Genomic DNA, 24,218 nt, shown 5'->3' with positions numbered 1-24,218 from the left:
TAGGGAGGTAGCATCGTTAGACTAGCATAGTCCTGATACGTCAATAGACTTTGGACTGTATCAGGGATATAACCTAGCCTAGCATGCTGCTAACGCTACGGATACAACAGAGAAACAATTAGGCTAACAAAAACTAAATAACAAGCTAAAGTGATCCACGGCCCTACTGTGCTCAATACAGTAAAAATTACGTTAGTTAGGGCTGAGTAGAATAGGGAAATGCTACTGACAGTGAATCAATGTAAGACATATTTGCTGAGAGGTGCCAAGAAGAGGGAGACAAAACACACTTCCTCAATGTGACACAGTCAATGAGAAATTTTAGGTACTCTCTATTCTCATTCTGGATAGTATTTAGAGAGAAGTTGACCTGTTCACCTATTGAGGTTTAGAGTCAAACATCATTATAGCAACAATGACCCGTGTGACCTTTCTAAGAAGAGGGGGTAGATCATCTTTAATATTGCAGATAGATTGTGGCTTCCATCAATGTAATTGTCTGCATCATTTCCAATCCCCCATATTTTGTGTATGTGTGATATATATATATATATATATATATCACACACACACACACAGTTAGGATCACCACTTTATTTGAAGAATGTTAAATGTCAGAATAAGAGAGAATTATTTCTTTCAGCTTTTATTTCTTTATTTCACCCCCAAAACATGATGCTGCCACCCCCGTGCTTCACGGTTGGGATGGTGTTCTTCGGCTTGCAAGCCTGCCTCTTTTGCCTCCTAACATAACAATGGTCATTATGGCCAAATGGTTCCATTTTTGTTTCATCAGACCAGAGGACATTTCTCCAAAAAGTACGATATTTTTCCCATGTGAAATAGCAAACCGTAGTCTGTCTTTTTTATGGCGGTTTTGGAGCAGTGGCTTCTTCCCTGCAGAGCGACCTGTCAGGTTATGTCGATATAGGACTCGTTTTACTGTGGATATAGATACTTTTGTACCTGTTTCCTCCAGCATCTTCCCAAGGTCCTTTGCTGTTGTTCTGGGATTGATTTGCACTTTTCGCACCAAAGTACATTCATCTCTAGGAGACAGAACGCATCTCCTTCCTGAGCGGTATGACGGCTGCATGGTCCCATGGTGTTTATACTTGCGTACAATTGTTTGTACAGATAACGTGGTACCTTCAAGCATTTGGAAATTGCTCCCAAGGATGAACCAGACTTGTGGAGGTCTACAATTTTTTTTCTTCATGGGAAAATCAAAGAAATCAGTGATGTCAAGTAAAGAGGCACTGAGTTTGAAGGTAGGCCTTGAAATACATACACAGGTACACCTCCAATAGACCAATTGACATAATTTGAGTCAATCAGAAGCTTATAAAGCCATGACATATTTTTCTGGAATTTTCCAAGCTGTTTAAAGGCACAGTCAACTTAGTGTATGTAAACTTCTGACCCACTGGAATTGTGATACAGTGAATTATAAGTGATGCACAAAGTAGATGTCCTAACCGACTTGCCAAAACTATAGTTTGTTAAAAAGACATTTGTAGAGTTCTTGAAAAACAAGTTTTAATGACTCCAACCTAAGTGTATGTGAACTTCAGAGTTCAACTGTATGTATGTATATAACAACAACATAAATCCTTTATTATGTTCCCACCCCAATTGGATTAAACGAATGGACAATAACTCTTAGGCTTCTACTTCCAGCTTATACGTACTATATACATTTTACGGACAGAGTATATTTAAAAAATATTATATTTTTGTTTGTTTTTAAGTCCCATCCTTCAGCTCCACTCAACCCCTCCCATCTATCTCTCAACACCATCCAGTTGATTTCCATATATCTTTCAACTGTGCTGTGATGTTTTACAAAAAAACAACCAATTCTTAGTTTAGCCTTATTACAACCATATCGAACATAAAACTTGACAAAAAAAAACCCTTCCATTCTACCCAACAAAACTCTTGTGAAATAAGACAGTATGCTCCGCCTAAGCCTAAGCCTTGAAACAGTCTTGTCATTCATACAGGCCCTTGTGGTGCTGTTTCACTGGTAGGCGAGCTGTTGTTTTAGTCCAGCTGCATGTACAATAGTGTACAATAGGCCAAACAGTGGGTCTTTACAGTGACAGGCGGGGGAGAGAGGAACGACCGGGCTGTCACCATGACTTCCTCTCCCAGCACACACACAGCCCTCTGAGGAGCCATTCATGCGGTGTAGAAGAGAGACGGAGGACACAACTCTTGAGATAGCAGCTGTGTGGCTAAGGTCCTAACCAAAGGTTAAAAGGTCAGGTAAATTGTGGTTTGTGTGACAAAGATATGCAACATATGAAAAAAATAGGCATATGATCTGACCCATGATTAGGCCTAACAGTCTAAGGTCAAGTACATTGTGGTTAGGAGAGGAAATTAGAATGGCCGAGTCTGCGGATCCGTAGGAAACAGCCCCGTCCGTCCCTTTTCCCCAGAGCTGAAGATCTGAGTCACGTACTGCGCATGTTTCTCTACCTTTACGCAAATAATGTTGTGGTCACCCTCCATTCACATTTCTCACTGTCAATCGTTAATGATAATTCTTTAAGCTTTACGGGTGAAAAGTCCATGAAGCATCTGCATACCAACCCTTTGATCTCAATCAGTTTCATGGGGATATGCATGTACAGTGCCTTTGGAAAGTATTCAGACCCCTTGACTTTTTCTTCTACATTTTGTTACATTACAGCCTTATTCTAAAATGGATTAAATATATATTTCTCAGAAATCTACACACAAAAATGATAAAGCAAAAGTATACATAAGTATTCAGACCCTTTTCTATGAGACTCGAAATTGAGCTCAGGTGCACCCTGTTTCCATTGATCATCCTTGAGATGTTTCTACAACTTAATTGGAGTTCACCTGTGGTAAATGGGAGACTAGTCAGGATTGAGGCAAAGATGAACAGCGCAAAGTACAGGAGAGATCCTTGATGAAAATAGTCTCCAGAGCGCTCAGGACCTCAGACTGGGACAAAGGCTCCCTTTCCAACAGGACAACAACCCTAAGCACACAGTCAAGACAACGCAGGAGTGGCTTCGGGACAAGTCTCTGAATGTCCTTGATTGGCCCAGCCAGAGCCCGGACTTGAACCTGATCGAACATCTCTGGAGGAACCTGAAAATAGCTGTGCAGCAACGCTCCCCATCCAACCTGACAGAGCTTGAAAGGATCTGCAGAGAAAAAAGGGAAAACTCCCCATATACAGGTGTGCCAAGCTTGTAGCCTCATACCCAAGAAGGCTCAAGGCTGTAATCGCTGCAAAAGTTGCATCAACAAAGTAAAGGGTCTGAATGTGATATTTACGTTTTTTTTATTTGAAAAACACGTTTTTGATTTGTCATTATGGGAAATTGTGTGTAGATTGATGAAGGGGAGAAAAAATAATTTATACATTTTAGAAAAAGGCTGTAGCCAACAAAATGTGGAAAAAGTCAAAGGGTCTGAATACTTCCCGAAGGCACTGTAAGATCTTCTAGATCTCAGTGTTGTTCCGAGGTAGCCTACAGTGTTGTTCCGAGGTAGCCTACAGTGTTGTTCCGAGGTAGCCTACAGTGTTGTTCCGAGGTAGCCTACAGTGTTGTTCCGAGGTAGCCTACAGTGTTGTTCCGAGGTAACCTACAGTGTTGTTCCGAGGTAACCTACAGTGTTGTTCCGAGGTAACCTACAGTGTTGTTCCGAGGTAACCTACAGTGTTGTTCCGAGGTAACCTACAGTGTTGTTTCGAGGTAACCTACAGTGTTGTTTCGAGGTAACCTACAGTGTTGTTTTGAATGATGTACCATGAGCACATTTTAGAGCAGATGGTGTTAAACTGTAGCCTACACATGTTTGGTTTCAATCAAAGCATACGTTTTACAATAGTGGCGCGTTATGTTATGTAGAATACCATCATTGTGTGATCCTGCAGACATGGATTCAGCTTTGATCTAACTTTATTAATCGAGCACCGTTCGCCAGAGTGGCCTGTTGTCTACGAGTAGAGCAGAGACTGTGGGCAAAGTAGAGAATTCTGCACATGGCGGGAAGAAGGATGCAGAAAAGTGGATTCCACAGCCACTCTGCATTATATACAGGGCTAACTCTCGTCTATACATTAACTTGCAAAGTGGGTATGTGCATGGTAAAAAGAGTTCAGTGTGACTGAAGCGAAATGAAATTGATGAAACGTAAAAATGGCTACGGTCACTAATCTAACCCTTAAAAAACATAATGTGGTTTTACCACATCGTTACTAGAGCCATATCAAACGAGGAAGACAATAAATCCTTCTCCTCAGACTCCTTCTCCACAGCCTTTTAGAACGTCAAGTCTTTCATCTACAGCAAGAGCTCCTGTGCTAATACCTAGTTACACACCAGCTACCATGTAAGCGGCATGTAGGTGCGGCATGTAGGTGCGGCCTAGTGGTTAGAGCACTGGGCCAGTAACCGAAAGGATGCTAGATCAAATCCCCGAGCTGACTAGGCAAAATTCAGTCATTCTGCCCCTAACCCACTGTTCCTAGACAGTCATTGTAAATGAGAATTTGTTCTTAAGTGACTTGGCTAGTTAAAAATAAATAAAAAATACAAATAAAAAGCCTAGATAATAATCAATACACAACCGCCATTGGGCTAGAAGCCATTGTTCGGCAGACAACGGAGAGGAAAGGGCCAAGCACTCAACAGAGCTGCAGTGTCACCAAATACTGCATGTCATCATCACAGCTTTTGATGAGTCTGATTACTGATAATATGTCTATGTTTCTATTGTCGGCAGGGAGGGAGACACAGGGAGCCACCGTGTCATACCACATATTATTTCCTAGCTTGAAAAAAAAACAATGGAGCTTTCGACTCGAGCTCTTGGGAGGCTTGGGTATGTAACCTATCAAGTAGCACCTTAGACGAACTGAACTTGTGGATTTAGATGCTATATTATGTATTATTTGTTGAATCCATTTTTCCTGAATGAAAGGTGAAAATGCCTTTGTTTTATATGTATTATTTTGTATTTTATTCCCATATAACTTGTTTCACTTTAGGTGTCCTATGTCAAGAACACCAAAAACAAAACAGATGGTCCCTTATTACGAGCTAGTTAGATATGATCGAACTACTCCTTGCAATCCCTGAGTGCCACAAATGTCCTAATATATGCATGACCACAATGCAACTATTTCACCGTTATCTTCGGACACAGGGGTGCCCTGGGAAAAGTAACCTGAAACTAGATCCCCAAATCCTATCAAAATTCACAGGAAGTGACCACCAGTGAGGACTAGAACAATGTGTACACAAAGAGAGGGTTATATGGACAGACTCCAGTTATTTTGAGCGGTGACAGAAAGACACAACATCACTCAGTGATGTCATGAAGTCGAGAAAGGCAATATAATAATACACTGTAATACACAAATGAATTTCCATATCAAATATGGCAATAAACTACAATAAACACTGCTAGTATCGGTGCTCAGTTTGAACTTTGACCTGGGAAGACGATAACCAAGGTAGCGTAGGTGTGAGAGGAGGATGAAACTTCCGTTGTACTGATGATCAACCATGACACAGGTCAGTCCTCACAACGGCCTAGTTAAGAGGCCCCAACAAAGGACGACACCGATGCACACTGCTGGTCTTCGCCGATTCTCCATGAACCACTCCATCTCACAACCAATGTTTCGGTGAATAGACAAGAGTTTGTGCTATTCAGGGTTTAAGCCATCACTAACATCAATACACGGTCACAGCAGCACCGCTAACAAAGCCAAGCCTCCACTGAGAACGCCCCTCCCTACTCACCCATAGCTTGCCGTCATAGTAGAAGGCGTCTAGCAGCTTCACTATGTTGTGATGGTCGCAGGAGGCCAGGATATCGATCTCTACCATATAGTCCTCCAGCTCCTCCTCCGTCTTGGTGTCGATCACTTTAGCTGCAGCCAGAATGCCTGTTAGCTTGTTCTGGGCCTAAGAGACACACAGGTAGAAGTGAGAGGGTTATTAAATGGTGGCTTCTGACAATGGAATAGACTTGACTTCTGTTGACATTAGCAGAAGACGCACCAAGGTTAGAGTGAGTGTGTTATTTTGGGGGGGCTTCATGACAATGGAAATTATAGAACAGAATGGGTCCCGTTGTTGCTCTCATAAATAGGAGTCAAGAGAAGAGTTGATATCAGATTTCACATGACCTTCGCAAAAAGCTAAAAGCAGCCAACTGACAGTTTTTTTCAAATGTATTTATCACATCTTGGATGAAAACCCTCACAGCACAAGTCCCAATTCCATTTGACGTGGAACTTTCTGCCGTTTGTTTCGGTCGGGTCTCATAGCAGGATGTGTTGGATGCGGTCCGCGGTGATATGGCACTTCCTCTTAACCTGGGTGTGTTCCTCAGGTCACGTCTGCCATCGGAATGATTTCAATACATTATCCTGTATTATCACATTACACACCATGGATCCATATTCAGGACGCACACACACACACACACACTTCACTTTCACTAAGAATCGATGGGGTGTTTGGAGGCTGGTTCAAATAGGGCGACACATCATGAGATTGTAGCATATTGCAGTTGGTATCGTAGCGATGCCTCTCCGCCCAGGACGTTAGAATATTACTGGAAAATGTACTTCCCACAGATGTGCTTCGATTGGCCTGTTGTAGCTCTAGTAATGCCAGAAAGGTCCATCATATACTATTCTTGGGAGTAGTCTTAGAGTAAATGTTGTTATGCTTTGTTCATGGAGCAGCCAACAGTTTGTTTGTAGTAGTAGGCAACTTCACATGGCATCTGTTACTAAACTGACTTAAGGCATATGGGATTCTCTACAACAAGTAATAGTTCGATTTGGAAACCATAACTGAACACACACAGTTCTATTAATAGATCAGAAATAAATTGAAAACAGAGCACAATCATGGTAGGGATCCAGATAGCTATTATTATACCATTACACCATGCCCATAAATAGGCTGGTGGCTACAGAAGAACAAACACGCTAATTGGAATAGCGTCGACAAAGCACCCAGCTACTGGTTTTGGCCCTCCACTCACGGGTGATCACATTCAATGTCACTCATGTAAACAATGCTTTTTGCTCTGCCCATGCATTGAGTTCGGTGAAAACAATGCCACAGTTTTATTGGGACTCGATCTGGCATGGTTTTAGGGCTGCTGTGAATGGCCTAACAATCAGAGTTCGGGAAGAAATAGCTGTGCGTGTGTGTGTGCGTGCGTGCGTGGACTGGAGGCAGTGTAGTTGCCATTGTTGATCAAAATGAAAAGAATGGCAGTCATTAATCCAATGTTGGGCTTAGTCCTCATCATAGAGTAAGAAATAACACTTCCATTCGTAGCCTGAGGGAAGAATTCCAAGGAACACGATGTAAGACTTATTACTCCAATTGGTTACAGCAGAGTGGACTGAGATGAACACACACACGACATGATTGATGATTCTTGAAACATGGTTTCAAACCTGTAAAATGTAACGTGTTCACAATGTCATCATCATTGCTACAATGAATCAGAAGAGGTCTACAATGACCCAAAAAGGACCTATCCTACCTTATAGACTTTCCCAAAGGCTCCATCCCCCAGTTCTCCAATGATCTCCCATATCTCCTCTGGGTTCTCGTCTCTGTGGACATGCTCATACTGTTTCTTCTTCTTCTCAGCACCCAATTTAAAGATTTTACGGAAATTGAAAAAGGATGCCATTTTCACGCCTGCCTTCTTCCGATAGACAGTTGACAAAGGAATGAATATCCAGCAGCACGAAGATCATCCGTGCGTTCTACCGCATAGGACTTGAACTGTTGTGTTTACTTAGGTCCCTTGGTGTTCTTGTGAGTCAAGCAGACTCTGAGGTGGCATATTCAATATGTTACAGTATTATGACAATTCAGAATGATTTCAAATACTGTTCAACTGAAATGATTGATGATCAACCCGTTATTATCCCAGTTATCCCATAACAAAACGAAGTTCCACCGACATCATGGCCTATTGTTGATTCTTACACCAACAACATTCACTTTGATGTCTCCTGGCATTGTATTTCCGTCCAAAGAATAGACTTTCACAGTGCAAAGTAAGCACGGGAAGCTACTGTTGTTCCTCAGAACAACCAACACTGGCCTGACAACGCAAGCGGCAGGGCTCTTTCCTCAACCAAAGAGCAGAGACAGAGAAGATACAGAAACGACCGTTCCAAAGAATTCTATTCCATGAAACGTTATATTCGATCCCCCAACGTCACTTGAATGTATATATAGCGAATAAAAACACCGTTGGTATGGTAAGACAATCTTCTTTCCCTTGGCGAGGCACGGGGTCCAGTAATCTAGAGGATTTGGTGTCAAATGCGCGTTCATGAGCCCGCAACTGTAGTTCTTTCACTTCTTCACGCTTGATTGATGGTGGAGGAAAGAGCATCTAGAGCGCGTTGCTTCCACCCTCAGCACTGGAGGCCAGCATTATGTGTTTAGAAACGATTCATAAATTAAAGGAAACATTTAAATAATATTTTAAGGAGTACGACCTTTTGTAGAAGCCTATTCAATACATTTATAGTCCAGGCCTATTGTTCAGCCCTGCAACGTTTTGTAAATCCTAAGTCAAATTGAACGAGAAAGAAAAGCCATATAGCCTCATTAAAAAGGATAACACATTTCCCTTAATATTGACAATTTTCAATTTTGATAATTGCATCAATATGAGAGATAATTAGGTCTCTGATACAATGATGGGTTTCTTTCTTCTCTCATTCAATGGCTTAAAACGACATGTCCCAGATACCCATGCGAGACGTGCACTCGCACGCACAGCCGCAAACTTTTCAACATTGTTGTCTTTACCACATTTACATCTATTAATAATCGTCCTTCACGATTAAAAGATGTTTACATAAATGCATGGTTTATTTCATCTGTTCTATTTTCCTCTATTTTCTTATTCACGTGACCGGAAACTCGGACTTTTGCGGAAGCTGTGCAAATATTTGCTCACATCTCAAAACATTTCCCGGGAAAACGAAGCAAAACAAATTAACCAAGCGAGGGAGAGACGAGTAAAGCTTTCTTAAGTAGGTTAGCGTGCTACTTTTGGTTGTTTTTGATCGCGTGTAGTGAGTCGCCTAGGATGGTATGCAGCCGGAAGCGACAGAACCAGAGGAGGATAGTGTCTGGGAGGAACCGCCTTCAATGCTGTGGGGACTGGACCCAATGTTTAACGCTTTCAACAGGCTCTATGTCAAAGACATCCTACATATGAGAGAGCCCTGTCAAGTGTCAGGTACTGTTACCTTCAGTTTTGACAACATGAATGCCACTGTCATGTTTATTCAACTTCACAAGCTAACCCATTTCACTTCCCCTAACCTAGGCATATACTTCTACAACTCTCACCCGATATTCAAAGTTGATGTGCTCGGGACTGTGGTGTACAAGCGAGAGCGAGAAGACTTCTTCTGTTACGGAGGTAACGGTGAAGCTCAAGTGATTCGTTTGAAATATTCCTACTTTGTCTCCTCATATCAAACTAACATCCACATGCAAATATTGAGTCCATGTAAATCTAATATGGCTGCTGTTATCATTGCTTCACAGTTGATGATGGTACTGGTGTTATAAACAGCCTTTGCTGGAAAGATGAACAGTGGAGGGAGCAAGGTGACCCTGCTACACGTAAGTGCAGATATTCTCATTATAGCTGTGTGTCAGCCCTGTTCGTGTTCACGGTTGGCTGTGTATTATCTTCAGTATGGGCGAGGTCTTTCGGGAGCAGCGCTCGTGAAGACTTCAACCCAGCCAGCGAGCTGAAGAAACTACTCCAAGCCCAACGCAGCAGCTCCCACCTGGAGATAGGAGAACTGCTCAGGGTGAGAGGGCCCGTCAAGACCTCCAGACAACAGCGAGAGATAATGGCCTCTACATACTGTGAGTGGAGAGGTGACACGCATGAATATGGTCACACAGACGCAGGCATGCACGGTCATGCGCATATGGACACACACACACACACACTTCTGCATTTCTTAACTATACACGGTTTATTAAACCTGAGTTATTGTTGTCCATACAATCTCTAATGCCCCCCATTCGTTGGTTGTAGATAAAGTGTCAGACCCGGTGATGGCGGTCCAGATATCCTGGATGATGGAGGTTCCTCAGCTCTACAGACAGTGCTATGATAATCCATTCCATCTGGACAGCAGTGCACAGAACCCTAACATTCAAGGGTAGGTCTGATAATCTCTTTAGCTGTATTCAATTGCTGGTCAGTGAGGTGCAGCATAATTTAGGCTGTTTATGTATGATATTTTCTTCAAACTTTGATTTAGTGACGTTTTTGTGCATATCTTTATGGCTTATTTGGTATTCCTGCAGTGGTTCTGCTTCCTACCTGCTTGGCAGAGCCACTCGTATCCTGAAGGACTTCCTGAAAGAGAAAGAAGTCACCAGGTTCAGACCCTATGATGTCCAGGACCTTCTACAGCCTCTGGTCTCCAGACAACCTCAGAAGACGGCATCAGAACAGGTAGAACATCTATGTAGGCCTTATTTTTAGGTTTACGAAGGCATCCTTAAGCTTTTAAGTTGTTCACTGTATTTTTTTCAAATCTGATTCGATGCTAGGAGCCTGAGGCTGGTCCATCATCGGGTCCACCAACATCTTTCCAACAGCTCAGGGAGCTACTCCAGAAGAGCCTTCAGATCCTGCAGGACGAAGGCTTGGTGTTCCGCAAGGTCAAATGTGAGGATGAGGTCTACCATGTAAGCAGCAGCAGCAGCACATGAAGATAGATATCACAGAGGAACTAAGTGCTATGCGACGCTCATCAAACACATTGACCCTGAGGCTCATGGGATGTGAGACACAAGCAAAGTGCTCAGCATACAAGAATGAAAGATTTTGAGACTGAGCTTTCATTGTATTACTGTGGTGACTGAAGGCTATATGGGAATGACACAAGTAAGTCTTGATTCTACTGTATTTCTCCCCTTTAGGTAACGGAACGGGACAAGGATCTTCTCATGGCAGTCCGAGACATTCTTGGGGAAGATTGCAGACGAGAGAAATGTAAGGGCATTTCCCCTCTTCTTACTCATTTAGAGTACTTTACAATAAATACACTGCTCCCCCAGTGCTATACCAGTGTATTCTAATATGTATTGATGGTCTTTCTCTCGCGTTGCCAGATGAGGGAAAGGGTTGCCACATCCTGCACATCCTGTCCAGTGTGAGACAGAGGTACAGTCGCAACGTGAGCAAGGCAGCCTTGGTGCTGGTCCTCAAAGCTCTGGAGTGTAATAGTGACATCATCAGCACCAGCGACAGTCATTACACTATCCTCTGACGCTGACTTAGACATTCTGGGGACAAGTTGTCTGAAATGGGAGTGAAACGGGGAGGTACCATCTGACCTTGTCCAATAAGAAACGCATGTTTTTTGTTTTCCGTTGGGAAAATATATAACAAGTGTGCCCTAATAAATATGACCCTTAATGCATTTGATTATTACTTAACATGGCCATCTTCAAGATATCAGTTGCTATCAATCATGCTAGAGCTATGTACATTTAATGTGTTTTTAAAGAGTACAGACCAAGCGGTTTTGTGCACTATATATATTTTTTTCAATGTGCAAAAGTTGTGTAAATGATGTGTATAATACCTGGATTTAGAATTCAACTTGGAGCATATGTTCATTTTGCACACGGGGGCAGTATTTCGTCGTTTAATATGCACCGCGATGCAGCCCGTCGCTGATTGGTCCACTTTGAAACATCTGTATCCATACGTCCAAGCTATTGATGAGGGCAGCCTATAGCGTCTTATGATTCAGTTGCCACCGTTGTCAAAGAAACTGCGAGGCATGGAATGCTTTATGCTATATAGGCCTAAGGAACAAATAGGTTGTTATAGCTATTTGTAGACTTTTTAATGGCTATTTAACCATACATGCTTTTGATAATGGAGCTAATTGAATTGTTATGCTGAAACCAATCACATCCATAAAAAAAGTATCCCTACATGGTCCAAGCGCAGTGTGACGTTCACATTATTCTTGTCATTAGCTACATTGTAGCCACTCTTGGGAGCACTTTAAGGAAGCGTTACAGCGTGTGAAGATTATTACAATGATTACGCATATTTTCCAACATATCTAAATGTATACAAACATATAGACATTGGCAAGATATCCAGAACTACATGCAAGCATTCCATAAACTATGAGTTGGAATGGGACTTCAACCTTCCAGTACAGTTTACCTCGAGTGCTTCATCACACGACAAGCAAGCCCATCCCACTAACCCCCCCCCCCCAAAAAAAAGAATTGCTCTGCGCCTTGCTTGCTTCTGGAGGCATTGGGCGGTGAATTCGGTGGCTTTTTTGTCTACCCCAACCCTATATAGCCTACAGGTATGCACCCCTCGCCGAGGGTATTGTGGTCCAACACAAAGGAACTCGCTCCACTTTCCTATTTGAGGTGACCTCCTTCTCAGCATGCGACCGCTGGCCAGTCTGCCTTGTTGTCCAACGTGAAGATCTCGCCTTTTGGATTTCGGGCAGAATGTTTTAGCCATATAAAGATAGATTCTCAATTGATAGCGACTATGATATATTCTGCATTTGGGTATATTACGCATCGTCAAGCCAAGACATTTGATTCCTTGCGCCTGAACATTAGCTAGACTCGACAACCCAATCAATGAATGTCCTTTTTGAGTTCTTCAACGTTTCTTGAACTGCAGAGGCTATAGCCTACTACAGAAATTGGGATATTGCGTTTATTGTGTGTGTACGCTGTAGCCATTTCCAACGTCAAGATGCAGTTTCGGACAGTGTTGGATGTAAAAGTCGTGGACGTGGAGAAGCGGCGCAATCCGTCCAAACATTACGTGAGTAGGATACCCCCCCACCCTTTATCTACCTACCTGGGTCCATTCAAAATCCGAACTACAATGACTACCTCATATATTCTGTATCTATTTGTGAATAGAATACACGGTGAACGGTTTCACCACTTATAGCCTATACCAGTCATCGCGGCTCATCACAGTTTTGATTAAACTAGCCAATGATTCATGAGTTATTGAGTCAGTCTGCCAATCAATATCTCCATTTATCAAATTGTGTAGGAGATGCTATATTCTGTGCACTGGCCTCTTAGAACATATATGTCATTCCAGTCATTCATTTGAATGTGTTATAGCCTAACCGATGAATATAAAGAAGGGTTATAACTAGTGACAATACAGACACTATACGTGTTGACAGGTTATAACTGTGGCGTATCTTTTTCAATAACATGGGAACCCGAACTGTAATGCATTATTCAACTGGAACTAATATAGCCTAGTTTGGTATATCAAGGGGGGTTTCTTAGAATATCACATCTGTCGAGACTATGTCATGAGAACGATAACAACCTTTGTCATAAATGGTGGTACGACATACTACTTATGACGTAAGTTGTCCAGTGTGGTTCAGTTGGTAGAACATGGCGCTTGCACCGCCAGGGTTGTGTGTTTGATTCCCGGGGCCACCCGTTCGTAAAATGTGCGCACGCATGACTGTAAGTCGCTTTGGATAAAAACATCTGCCAAATGGCATATATTATAAGACCTGACATAGTTTATTGCCGATTCAAGCTAAAACAAATTTAATTAGACGGATTCACTGTTAGTACCGTACTGCAGGCATTAGCCAAAGTGAATGATTGGATAGACTACCCTTAAATGTTTATCATAAACTCATCTATTAGTTTAGTAGTCATCCTCGGTGTTGTACAATTGAACACAGAGCTACTGTAGTCTACCTATGGGTCCCTCAAGGCAGCTTACTGTACTCTTGGGAAAGTGATATTTTTGAACTTTGCCTTCAGCAGGCATACGAATCAATATCTCATTTACACTCCAGACTCGTGGGGCCGCTATACATGCTAACAAACAAGTTATTATAAATCTCATTAAATATGATCATACTAGATGTTGTCAATTCAAACACTGCGTGTTGCTGTTGAAATAATCATGCACTCAGGCAATTATATTATATTTTCAGAATTGTCCTGTAGTGTGCTTAGACATCAATATCTCTTTTAAGATTTACACACCTGCAGGCTTGTGGAATGTCATAACTTCCCGGCCATATATTATACCCACCCTGCAAGGAACACCATGCACTAACAGCCATCCGATCCACATAGACCTACTCAACCATCAGAGGCACTACATGTATCGCTCGTTGTTAGTTGTTGCTGGTGATTCTCAGGCCTGTGTTGTGTTCAGTTGTGTTTTGGGGCTGTGCAGTCTCACGGGCCTCTCTCTGGCCTAGTTTCCGTTGCTACCATGCCCCTGGGATCACCACTAGCTAGTCACTGTGAGAAGAAACTGGAGGGAGTAATCCCCAGACTGTGTGTGTGTTTGTGTGTGTGTGTGTGAGCGAGAGGGAGGGAGAGAGAGAGATTCTGTCCATCCACCAATCTCAACACTCTGTTGGTGAAAACAGCTGGAAACACTTATTCTATGAGAACAGCGTGAGAGAGAGAGAAGGGGAATGAGACACAAGTCTTTGTCAGGGGTGAAGTGGTCATCGGACCCAGGGGGACACGTCTGCTTAGACACAGAAAATACAACACCGCTTCTCTCTTGTTCAGGTGAGACGAGTGTTTAAAGAGCTGGTAGCAATCCAGCAGTATTTGCTATTCAAATGAAGCCACCGCTACTCAATAAACCCAGCAACATTTGGAAACCTTTTGGATGCCCCTTTAGTCAGAACCAGCAGTGCTCGTTGTTGTTTAGCATCATAAAACAGGCCTCCAGGGGGTCGTTTCCTACTCAAATATTTATTGAGTCATCAAAAACAGAATGATGACCTGAGTGAAAAGGTCTCTGTTTTTCGAATGATTACTGCTCACTGAGAGAATCACACTGAAGGGTTTTTTATTAGGCTGGGCTTTAGGCTTGGCACATTGTTTTCCTCAGTTTGACGACGATAGGGTCCAGCAGGAAAGAGAGTGGTGTCTGTATGTGTGTGAGTCAGGGTGATGTGCTGACGTCTGTCGTCAGTGAAGTCATTGTCCTCTGTTCACTTCACACAGACTCGCCCCGTCACTGAACAAGAGGCCTTGGAGGTGTGTGTGTGTGTTACATTTGATTGTGTGTGCCATTTTATCTATCCTCTCTTCTAGCTCGAAATGAGAACTCATACAAGCTCAGATCTCAATCTTGTTTCATGCAAACTGTTCCGAAATGTTTATCAGAGCGTGGAAAAAGGTCCTTTCTTTACTCAGCCGACAGGTTTGGAATTCCCTCCAAGCCAACATAAAACTACAGGACCTGGTGTCACTGGAGGAGTTCAAAGGACAAATAGATGGACAGGTTGTTGAGACATGTAGCTGTTTCTAATTGTCTCCCGATGTCACTAGTTTGCGTTGCCTTGTAAGGAAGCATGTGGTTTTAAATGACACACGCATACATCTACTGTTTGTATTCGTACTGTTGCCAGTGTCTTCTGTCTGTGTTGTCCGTTTTGTATTACATAGTCGTCAGGCCGTCATTGTAGACTGAACAAAAATATGAACGCAACATGTAAAGTGTTTGTCCCATGTTTCATGAGCCGATCCCAGGAATGTCCATGAACACAAAAAGCTTATTTCTCTAAAATGTTGTGGACAAATTTGTTTACATCCCTGTTAGTGAGCATTTCTGCATTGCCAAGATGATCCATCCACCTGACAGGTGTGGCATATCAAGAAGCTGATTAAACAGCATTATTATTACACAGGTGCACCTTGCACTGGGGACAATAAGAGTCCACTCTGAAATGTGCAGTTTTGTTACACAGCACAATGCCACAGATGTCTCATGTTTTGAGGGAGCATGCAATTGGCATGCTGACTGCAGGTATGTCCACCAGAGCTGTTGCCGGAGAATTTAATGTTCTGAAACAAATCTGTAAATGTTCCAGTTCTTCCAAAGCCTGCATCAGCAGACATGCCACCAATTGAGCATGTTTGGGATGCTCTGGATGGATGTATACCACAACGTGTTTTTAGTTCCGCCAATATCCAGCAACTTCGCACAGCTATTGAAGACAACAAGGCCACAATCAACAGCCTGATAAACTCTATGCAAGCAGATGTGTTGCCCTGCATGAGTCAAATGGTTGTCACACCAGATACTAACTGGTTTTCTGATCCATGCCCCCACCTTTTTTTTTTAAAGGTGTCAGTGACCAACAAATGCATATCTGTATTTCCAGTTATTTGAAATCCATAGATTAGGGCATAATTCATTTATTTCAATTGACCGATTTCCTTATATGAACTGTAACGCAGTAAAATCTTTCAAATTGTTCCATGTTGTGTTTATAATTTTGTTCAGTACAAATAAGAATGTGTCATTAATTGACTTGCTTGGTTAAATAAAGGTTAAATAAAGGTTAAATAAATCAAATAGAAAGGAGGGATCAGTGGATGTTGTTACTGGAGCCCTGAACACATGTTGCTGAATGTCTCAACCACCGACAGATGTTGTCTCGTCACCTTGGATAACTTTATTCGCTCTGGATAAGAGCGTCTGCTAAATGACTTAAATGTAAATGTAAATGGAACAGTTGGGAAGTCTTCTTCAACCTATAAAACAATCAGATTATTACAAGATGCGATGTTTATTAGGCAACATGTCTTAATCATCACCAACATGTACAAACTGTTATTTATATATATATATATATATATATATATATATATATATATATATATATATATATATTTTTACAGTATAAAATATGTAGCACATCCCATTCTTTTGATATCCAGTAATCCGCATGAAACATTGCCTCCGGCTCCATGTAATTTCTGTATGTCGACACATTCAGGAGTCACGATGCGAAGACGGACGACAAGTGTGGGCATTATGTGGGGCTTGCAATGGTAGCCCTTGCCCTTACCACGAGAAATTGGCCATACAGTATACTGCAACTGTACCTCACTGTGTGTGTCGTCTAGCAATGTGGCCATTTGAAAGTGAGGCCTCTAAAATTGCGTAACCGAGCTGTACTGATTGAAACAGGATACAATGAACAACTCTGTGTGGATTGTTCTGCTGTACATGACAAGACTGAAAGCAGGGAGTGAGAGAGAGAGGAGGAAATTACAGCTGAATCAACACTTTTCCGCTTTTTCCTTATCCCTCTCAGAAAAACTTCTGTTTGCCTGGTCTAGGCCTTCTCTTCCTGTTTCCTGTTGGCTGCTGCACTCTTAGAAAAAAGGGTTCCAAAAGGGTTCTTCGGCTGTCCCCATAGGAGAACCCTTTTTGGTTCCAGAACGAACCCTTTTGGGTGCCATTTAGAACCTTCTGTGGAAAGGGTTCTACATGGAACCACAGAGATTTACATGGAACCAAGAAGGGTTCTTCAAGGGGTTGTCCTATGGGGACAGCTGAAGAACCCATTTAGGTTCTAGATGGCACCTTTTTTTTCTAAGGCTGTGGTTAGGGAGAGGAAGAGAGAGAGAAAGGAGGCCTGCACTTCCTATGCCATGGGGTAGAGAAGGTAGAGAGAGGCGAAGGATGTGAAAACTGGAAGTGACCACAGTTTTAGGAGGGGTGGTTGGGTTTGTGGGCGATCAAGGGCAGTATATTGGCAGAGCTTATGCAAACCTGTATTAAAGGGATTTCCCACCATAGAGCCACTGCCAAACCAAAGCCCTTGGTCTAGTTAAAGTTAGACTTGGACGGCAGGCGGTTTTTGTCCTCTTGGTACATTATGACCTGGTGAATGAGTAGAGGAGAAACACACACATGGGTCACGGGAAGCTGCTGAGTGAGGCTTGGTGATGTCTGGAATGGAGTGAATGAAACGGAATGAGATACCATAGATATGATGAGACGCCCTCAGCAGCCTCCTGTAGTCCACTTGTGTGGATCTCCTCTACTCATGTGCTTGATGAGTTCGACACCAGTCCATTTACGCTGTTACCATGAGCCCGTCCTCCCCAGTTAAGGTGCCACAGACACGCATGCACACGTCTTCAAGCTGTCTTGTCATCCGTAACCTCTTGTTCACCTGTTTGTTTTATAAATCTGTCTCTATTAGCTTAGTTGTGATTATTGTGGAAAGTGGATTTCGCTTTAGACCTATTCTCAAGCGAATGGTTTTTCCATCCTTGTACTTCATTCAATCCCCACGTATAATCCATATGAAAGTCATCTGGTCAGCAGTATATAATGCCTTTCTGTTTTAGAAGTTAGGTTAAGTATAGTGTTTTAGGCGGGGCTCGGTGTAATTTTGTGGCGAGGCCCACAGTCTATGCTCCACCAAGCCCTCTACTCAGCCTTCCTCACTCTTAAACTGGGAAACTGGGGAACACAAGGGTTCTACAGAGACAGTAAGTCATTTTCTCCATTCGTAGACATAAACTATTGTAGTTTGGTTTATTTAGAGTCTTATATTGTGGTTGCTAGTCACTATATGTGGTGGAAAAGGGTGAGCAATTTGTGAAAAGCTGAATAAAAGCTGTCAAACCATAACTAAGCGAATCACAGCAATGTGTAGCCTATGATTCATGGTTGATTCATTGAAGTAATCAGAGATCCAATTTGCTCTTATTAATCTTTCTCCGAAATGCCGGACATGAATGAGACTTCTGTCTCCCAAGCTGAAACCATCTGCATCACAGTAAGAGATGATGACGAACAAGGGCTTTCTCTTGCTAGATCTGGGTGTCTGGGACACAAACTTGTTTGATTCCTTTGTATTTGTCCATGCATGTACTTTCCCTCTTTGTTTTTGAATGTCTCATCAAACCAATTTGGCTGTTGACATAAGTGCAGAAGAATAGAATTGAATAAAAATGGAATAGAACAGAATAGAATATATATTTGCTGTATTTCTTTCGGTTGCTGATGTCACAGGATATCCAGAGAGTAATACATGTAATTATATTGTAATAAACTATTATATTTAATTAAATTTAACAGTAATAAACTGAATCACCATTTCTCTCCGAACTAATTACCTTAACCTCCTATTTATATGATATATTACGTAGTCTGCTATAGTGATTTACGATTTAGGTTGGGCCCATTGTTTCCATAAATCTCCCCCACCCATCGAGCTGTTAAATGTTCCGGTTGCCAAACCAAGAAGTGGGTCTGATGGTAACAGCTGATCTTTAGAAGCTAGGGCTAGCCAGCCAGTACAGGTTTACGACTGGATTTGCCAAGAGTGATTATGCAGGAAATGTTTAATGGTGTTAAATCTGGGTTTTATGAGTACTGCAAGTACCAACCAAATCCAATTTTATTTGTCACTTGCGCCGAATACAACAGTTATTCGGCATTCCCCTTACAGTGAAATGCTTACTTACAAGCCCCTAACCAACAATGCAGTTTAAAACAAGAACAAGTCAAAGAATGAAAAGTAACAGATAATTAAAGAGCAGCTGTAAAATAACAATGGCAAGGCTATATACAAGGGGTACCGGTTAGTCGAGGTAATTGAGGTAATATGTACATGTAGGTAGAGTTATTAAAAGGACTATGCATAGATAACAACAGAGAGAAGCAGCAGCGTAAAATAGGGGGAGGCATTGCAAATAGTCTGGGTAGCCATTTGATTAGCTGTTCAGGAGTCTTATGGCTTGGGGGAATAAGCTGTGGGCCTGGTGCTCCGGTACCTCTTGCCGTGCGGTAGCAGAGAGAACAGTCTATGACTAGGGTGGCTGGGGTCTTTGACAATTTTTAGGGCCTTCCTCTGACACCGCCTGGTATAGAGGTCCTGGATGGCAGGAAGCTTGGCCCCAGTGATGTACTGGGCCGTACGCACTACCCTCTGTAGTGCCTTGCGGTCGGAGGTCGAGCAGCTGCCATACCAGGCAGTGATGCAACCCATCAGGATGCTCTCGATGGTGCAGTTGGTTTTGTCATTCGCTCTTCATGACTGTCTTGGTGTGCTTCGACCATGTTAGTTTGTTGGTGATGTGGACACCAAGGAACTACAGTGTAGTATAATAGAGGGTGTTATGCAGTAAAGGTAATGTTGGGTAATGTATAAACTTATTTCTAAATGTTGTAAACTTTTTGTTTTGTCTACATTGTCTCTTTTGTTTTCTGTTTTGAAATTGCAACATTGTTTGATTTGCCCAGACATGCATACTATTGAAGAATGTCTAACCGTATGGCAATTTATCTTGATTTGAACGGTACGGCAACACTTGACTACCCACCATCTGGGATTCCATCAGCACACCTTCTGTTGCTGGGAAGACAACTCACTCTTATAACACTGTTGTTCAAATGTGTTAAACCTGTGTAACATTAGAAAACAAATCTAACTCCCTCTAACTGACAACTAGGGAGTAACTTTATGTGTGTGTGTGTGTTTGGTCCCCTAAAACAATGATTCAGAGTGTTTTGGCTGTGTGGACCAACAGCCGCTCACGACTGGCTGTACTTGAACCATGAGTCAACCTGCAACGCTATTTTAAAACGTTGCTGGAATTTTTTACCCTCATCTGAGAGTCAATGAAAAAAATAACTTTTCAAGGTGTCGAACAGCACTATTCTTCACAGTTAATCCTATATCAATCCAGAAATATAGTTGAGGTGACACCTACAGTATAGGTTTGTTTTGCTTTCAGGTAGTGATGGGCTGTACTAGGCTGTTAACTCACATTCAATCCCATTCACTCCCTGAGGGATGATGTAGTCTATTTTAGGTTGGACAATGGCATTAGGTTTAAGCTTGATATTTTGGGCGTGGGTTGTGTGTGGTGTGGATATGGGCTAGTTCTGTTTTCCATTGTGGTTGCTTTGAGGACATCTGTTCTGCTGGTTGGGATGGGATCATTTTAACTGAGTCCGTGTCTGCCTTCCTCTTCCCTCCCTCCCTCCGTTGGCCCATCCCAGAGAGGTTTTGCTCCACGGTCAAATTAAGCAGCCAAGTGGCATCGGGGTGGTGGAGGAGGGAGGATGACAACATGCCGTTCAGGCCAAAAGCATTTATAGAACTACACACCCACTCACTGGAAGTCAGGGCAAGCCCACACACACTTGCTTGAGGTGTACACACACACACACACACACACACACACACACACACACACACACACACACACACACACACACACACACACACACACACACACACACACACACACACACACACACACACACACCAGTACAAGTGCAGGCGGGCACGTAGCTCTTCCAGACCCTCCAAGGGAAATGGTGTCAGATAAAGTCCATATCTATGTGGCTCTAATAGCATGAAGAGATTTGGGGTATTTGGGGTCTTTACTCAGTATCAGACTCTTTGCTGAGGCCTCATTCATTCACCAGTTTCTTCATTCATCTTGTCTCCCTTAGTTTCACTTTCCGTTTTGATTCATTATGCAGTTTCTCGTTCGGCTTTGAGCTCTCAACATATGTTTTAGTATTTGGTGATGTATAGCGTTTCTGGTAAAGGATAGCCTACTTCGCTGAAGGTGGAACACAACATGTGAGGTCCTTACAGAATAACTTAACTGTCTGACTACAGACTCTTCAAAGACTCCAGTAAATACATTCACCAACCCTCCAGTACCACTGACTTTGGCAGCAGCAATGCAAGTCAAGTGTGATCCTATGGAGTCACTAACACATCATTAGCATAGCATAGCATGACAGACTTCAAGTGGCCATCGCCATAGGAGTCGCTAACAGGTCCTTAGCATAACATAACAGACTTCCAGTGGCTTTGATGTTAGCATAACATTTCCATGGGAGTGAAAAGGCTCGTGCTGGTGCCGCTACTCGCTAACACAATACAAATCAAACCAAGCCGCTGACACTAACCCTGTGGAGTCACTATCACGCCATTAGCTTAGCATTAGCATGACGTACTTCCAAGTGGCTTGGATGTTAGCGTAACATTTCCATGGGCGACAATTGTGAAAACACTGGTGTTGGAAGCGAGTCAGCAATAGCGGTGTCATTCTAGCAGTAACAAGGCCTTTTAACACAGGGTTTTGTTCTTGGAAGTGTATCTTGTTTCAAGTGGCTGATTCTCTTACGCCAGGTCTCTTTCGTTTGGGGCTGTTATGACTGTTCTTGGCAGGTTGCTGCAGGGACCAGTGTGTAAGATGTATTAGGACGAGGGTTCGCTGTGCTCGTAGGCCAGGGGATTAGGGAAACACCTGTGTCTGACATCACAAGGGGATCTTGATTTTCAATGGCCAACATATCATGAGGTGATTTTCCTCTAAAGGTATAGTGAAGATGGCAATATTTCATGAGGTGAATTGCTCCTATATTGACAAGTCGACAACATTTAGTGCTCAAAGTGCAACCATAGGCCTTTTTTTGGGGGGGGGGGGGGAATTTTTAGTAGTTACTATCTTGTCTCATCGCTACAACTCCCGTACGGAGAGACGAAGGTCGAAAGCCATGTATCCTCTGAAACAGAACCCAACCAAGCCGCACTGCTTCTTAACACAGCGCACATCCAACCCGGAAGCCAGCCCTGATTTTGAGTGAATGCCAGATGTAAACATGTTTGACATGCTTTATGATTGTGAAGTATATGGAAACTCTATGAACTTAAACAAATTGTGTGTTTTTGTAGTAGAGGTTTAGCTGAGACCAATGGTATAGGTTTGTGACTTAACCTCAATGTCCTCAGTATTATAACATATTAGAACTGTGAAAGGCTATGTTCAGTAGCAGTTAGCCTTGATTTTAACAGTCACGTTCCAAACTTATGTTTGTTGCTTGCTATTTTGTGACTTCAAATAGCCATTTCACCAGATATCCTACTGTTTGTGACTTAACCTCAATGTCCTCAGTACTATAGCATATTAGAACTGTGAAAGGCTATGTTCAGTAGCAGTTAGCCTTGATTTTGCCTACCTCCTCATGCCTTTTGCACACAATGTATATAGACTCTCTTTTTTTTCTACTGTGTTATTGACTTGTTAATTGTTTACTCCATGTGTAACTCTGTGTTGTCTGTTCACACTGCTATGCTTTATCTTGGCCAGGTCGCAGTTGCAAATGATAACTTGTTCTCAACTAGCCAACCTGGTTAAATAAAGGTGAAATATATATATATACATATTTTGTAACAGTCACGTTTCAAACGTATGTTTGTTGCTTGCTATTTTGTGACTTCAAATAGCCATTTCACCAGATTATCCGACTGTATATTGGCACAACACTTCCTCTGTAGATATCCATCATAAAGGTCCAACCCATTCAACCCTCCTGACTGACCTCTCTTATGGGAATCTTCCAGACTCCTTGAAATCTTTCCCATGTTTCCCTATGTTAGATTAAAGCGGAGATGGGTAGCCTAGTGGCAGGGTAGCCTAGTGGTTAGAGCGTTGGACGAGTAACCGGAAGGTTGCAAGTTCAAACCCCCGAGCTGACAAGGTACAAATCTGCCGTTCTGCCCCTGAACAGGCAGTTAACCCACTGTTCCTAGGCCGTCATTGAAAATAAGAATTTGTTCTTAACTGACTTGCCTAGTTAAATAAAGGTACAAATAAATAAATATATAAAATAGTTACTGGAAGGAACAAAGGGCCTCAGACAAAGCCCCGTCCACTTGAATGGGAATGGCTGTTGTAATTGTAACTCGTGGCTGGGGCAGGAAGTGCAGAGGTTCAATGTGTGGAGAATGTGAATGAGATTACATTTACATTTAAGTCATTTGGCAGACGCTCTTATCCAGAGCGACTTACAAATTGGTGAATTCACCTTATCACCATTATGTTCACCCGCTGTTACACCTTGACAGATATATGTGCGTGTCATTGACCTTTGAAGCGCAGGGGTTGTTGCCTTGGTATGCCGTGTGTATTAGTGTTAACACAGTGTTAACCCTGCGCTCTTCTCTCATTACAGGTGTATCTCATCAATGTCACATACTCTGACAACACCTCCCACATAATCTACAGGAGATACAGCAAATTCTTTGACCTTCAGGTAATGTTGACTCTCTCCTTATTCTCTATAATTCATTAAAAACTGCACTACTATTCTCCACACATGGTTGAGTCAATGAATCAATGTGAGTTTTAGTAATTAGTCTGGGAGTGGGGGAGAAGTACGGTCTGTATCTCTTGTAGCCTCAGAGATGCAGTAGTACTACAACACACACACACGCATGCATGCACACACACACACACACACACACACACACACACACACACACACACACG

The 24,218-nt window shown here is 42.5% G+C and overlaps 3 protein-coding genes across 9 annotated transcripts in view; 2 read left to right on the top strand and 1 right to left on the bottom strand.

Annotated features, from left to right (window-relative positions):
- LOC135524160 (STE20-like serine/threonine-protein kinase) overlaps positions 1–8,378 on the bottom strand; it is a 41,156-nt gene extending 32,778 nt beyond the window's left edge. For all 3 annotated transcript variants that reach the window (XM_064951423.1, XM_064951432.1, XM_064951440.1), the window contains exons 1-2: positions 7,573–8,378; positions 5,802–5,966 (exon numbers count right to left, since the gene is read on the bottom strand). In XM_064951423.1, coding sequence (XP_064807495.1) covers positions 5,802–5,966; positions 7,573–7,725 — 318 coding nt within the window. In that variant the 5' untranslated portion in view covers positions 7,726–8,378. The remainder of the gene's footprint in view (positions 1–5,801; positions 5,967–7,572) is intronic.
- Positions 8,379–8,955: 577 nt separating this feature from the next.
- On the top strand, positions 8,956–12,051 carry LOC135520675 (CST complex subunit STN1-like). 3 transcript variants are annotated; one of them, XM_064946412.1, is made up of 9 exons: positions 8,970–9,300; positions 9,391–9,486; positions 9,615–9,692; positions 9,768–9,944; positions 10,120–10,246; positions 10,395–10,545; positions 10,644–10,781; positions 11,016–11,088; positions 11,208–12,051. In XM_064946412.1, exons 1-9 carry the CDS (start codon positions 9,153–9,155, stop codon positions 11,363–11,365), a joined length of 1,146 nt encoding a protein of 381 aa, XP_064802484.1. In that variant the 5' UTR covers positions 8,970–9,152; the 3' UTR covers positions 11,366–12,051. The 3 variants fall into 3 exon arrangements, with proteins under 3 accessions (XP_064802491.1, XP_064802475.1, XP_064802484.1); XM_064946419.1 differs by having other exon boundaries at positions 8,956–9,300; positions 9,615–9,944; positions 10,644–10,761; positions 11,208–11,298; XM_064946403.1 differs by having other exon boundaries at positions 8,967–9,300; positions 9,615–9,944.
- Positions 12,052–12,390: 339 nt separating this feature from the next.
- Positions 12,391–24,218, top strand: part of LOC135524146 (SH3 and PX domain-containing protein 2A-like) — a 145,010-nt gene continuing 133,182 nt past the window's right edge. For all 3 annotated transcript variants that reach the window (XM_064951378.1, XM_064951389.1, XM_064951369.1), the window contains exons 1-2: positions 12,391–12,912; positions 23,902–23,982. In XM_064951378.1, coding sequence (XP_064807450.1) covers positions 12,841–12,912; positions 23,902–23,982 — 153 coding nt within the window. In that variant the 5' untranslated portion in view covers positions 12,391–12,840. The remainder of the gene's footprint in view (positions 12,913–23,901; positions 23,983–24,218) is intronic.

This window comes from Oncorhynchus masou, chromosome 4 (genome assembly GCF_036934945.1).
Source record: "Oncorhynchus masou masou isolate Uvic2021 chromosome 4, UVic_Omas_1.1, whole genome shotgun sequence".
NCBI lineage: Eukaryota > Metazoa > Chordata > Actinopteri > Salmoniformes > Salmonidae > Oncorhynchus > Oncorhynchus masou.
Note: the sequence above shows the minus strand (reverse complement) of the source record. Positions and strands in the feature narration are given on the sequence as shown.

Coding starts and splice junctions, on each gene's coding strand:
- LOC135520675 (XM_064946403.1), top strand. CDS start 9,153: ATGCAGCCGGAAGCGACAGAACCAGAGGAGGATAGTGTCTGGGAGGAA. Junction 9,945..10,119: donor GATAATGGCCTCTACATACT/GTGAGTGGAGAG, acceptor CGTTGGTTGTAG/ATAAAGTGTCAGACCCGGTG. Junction 10,247..10,394: donor CAGAACCCTAACATTCAAGG/GTAGGTCTGATA, acceptor GTATTCCTGCAG/TGGTTCTGCTTCCTACCTGC.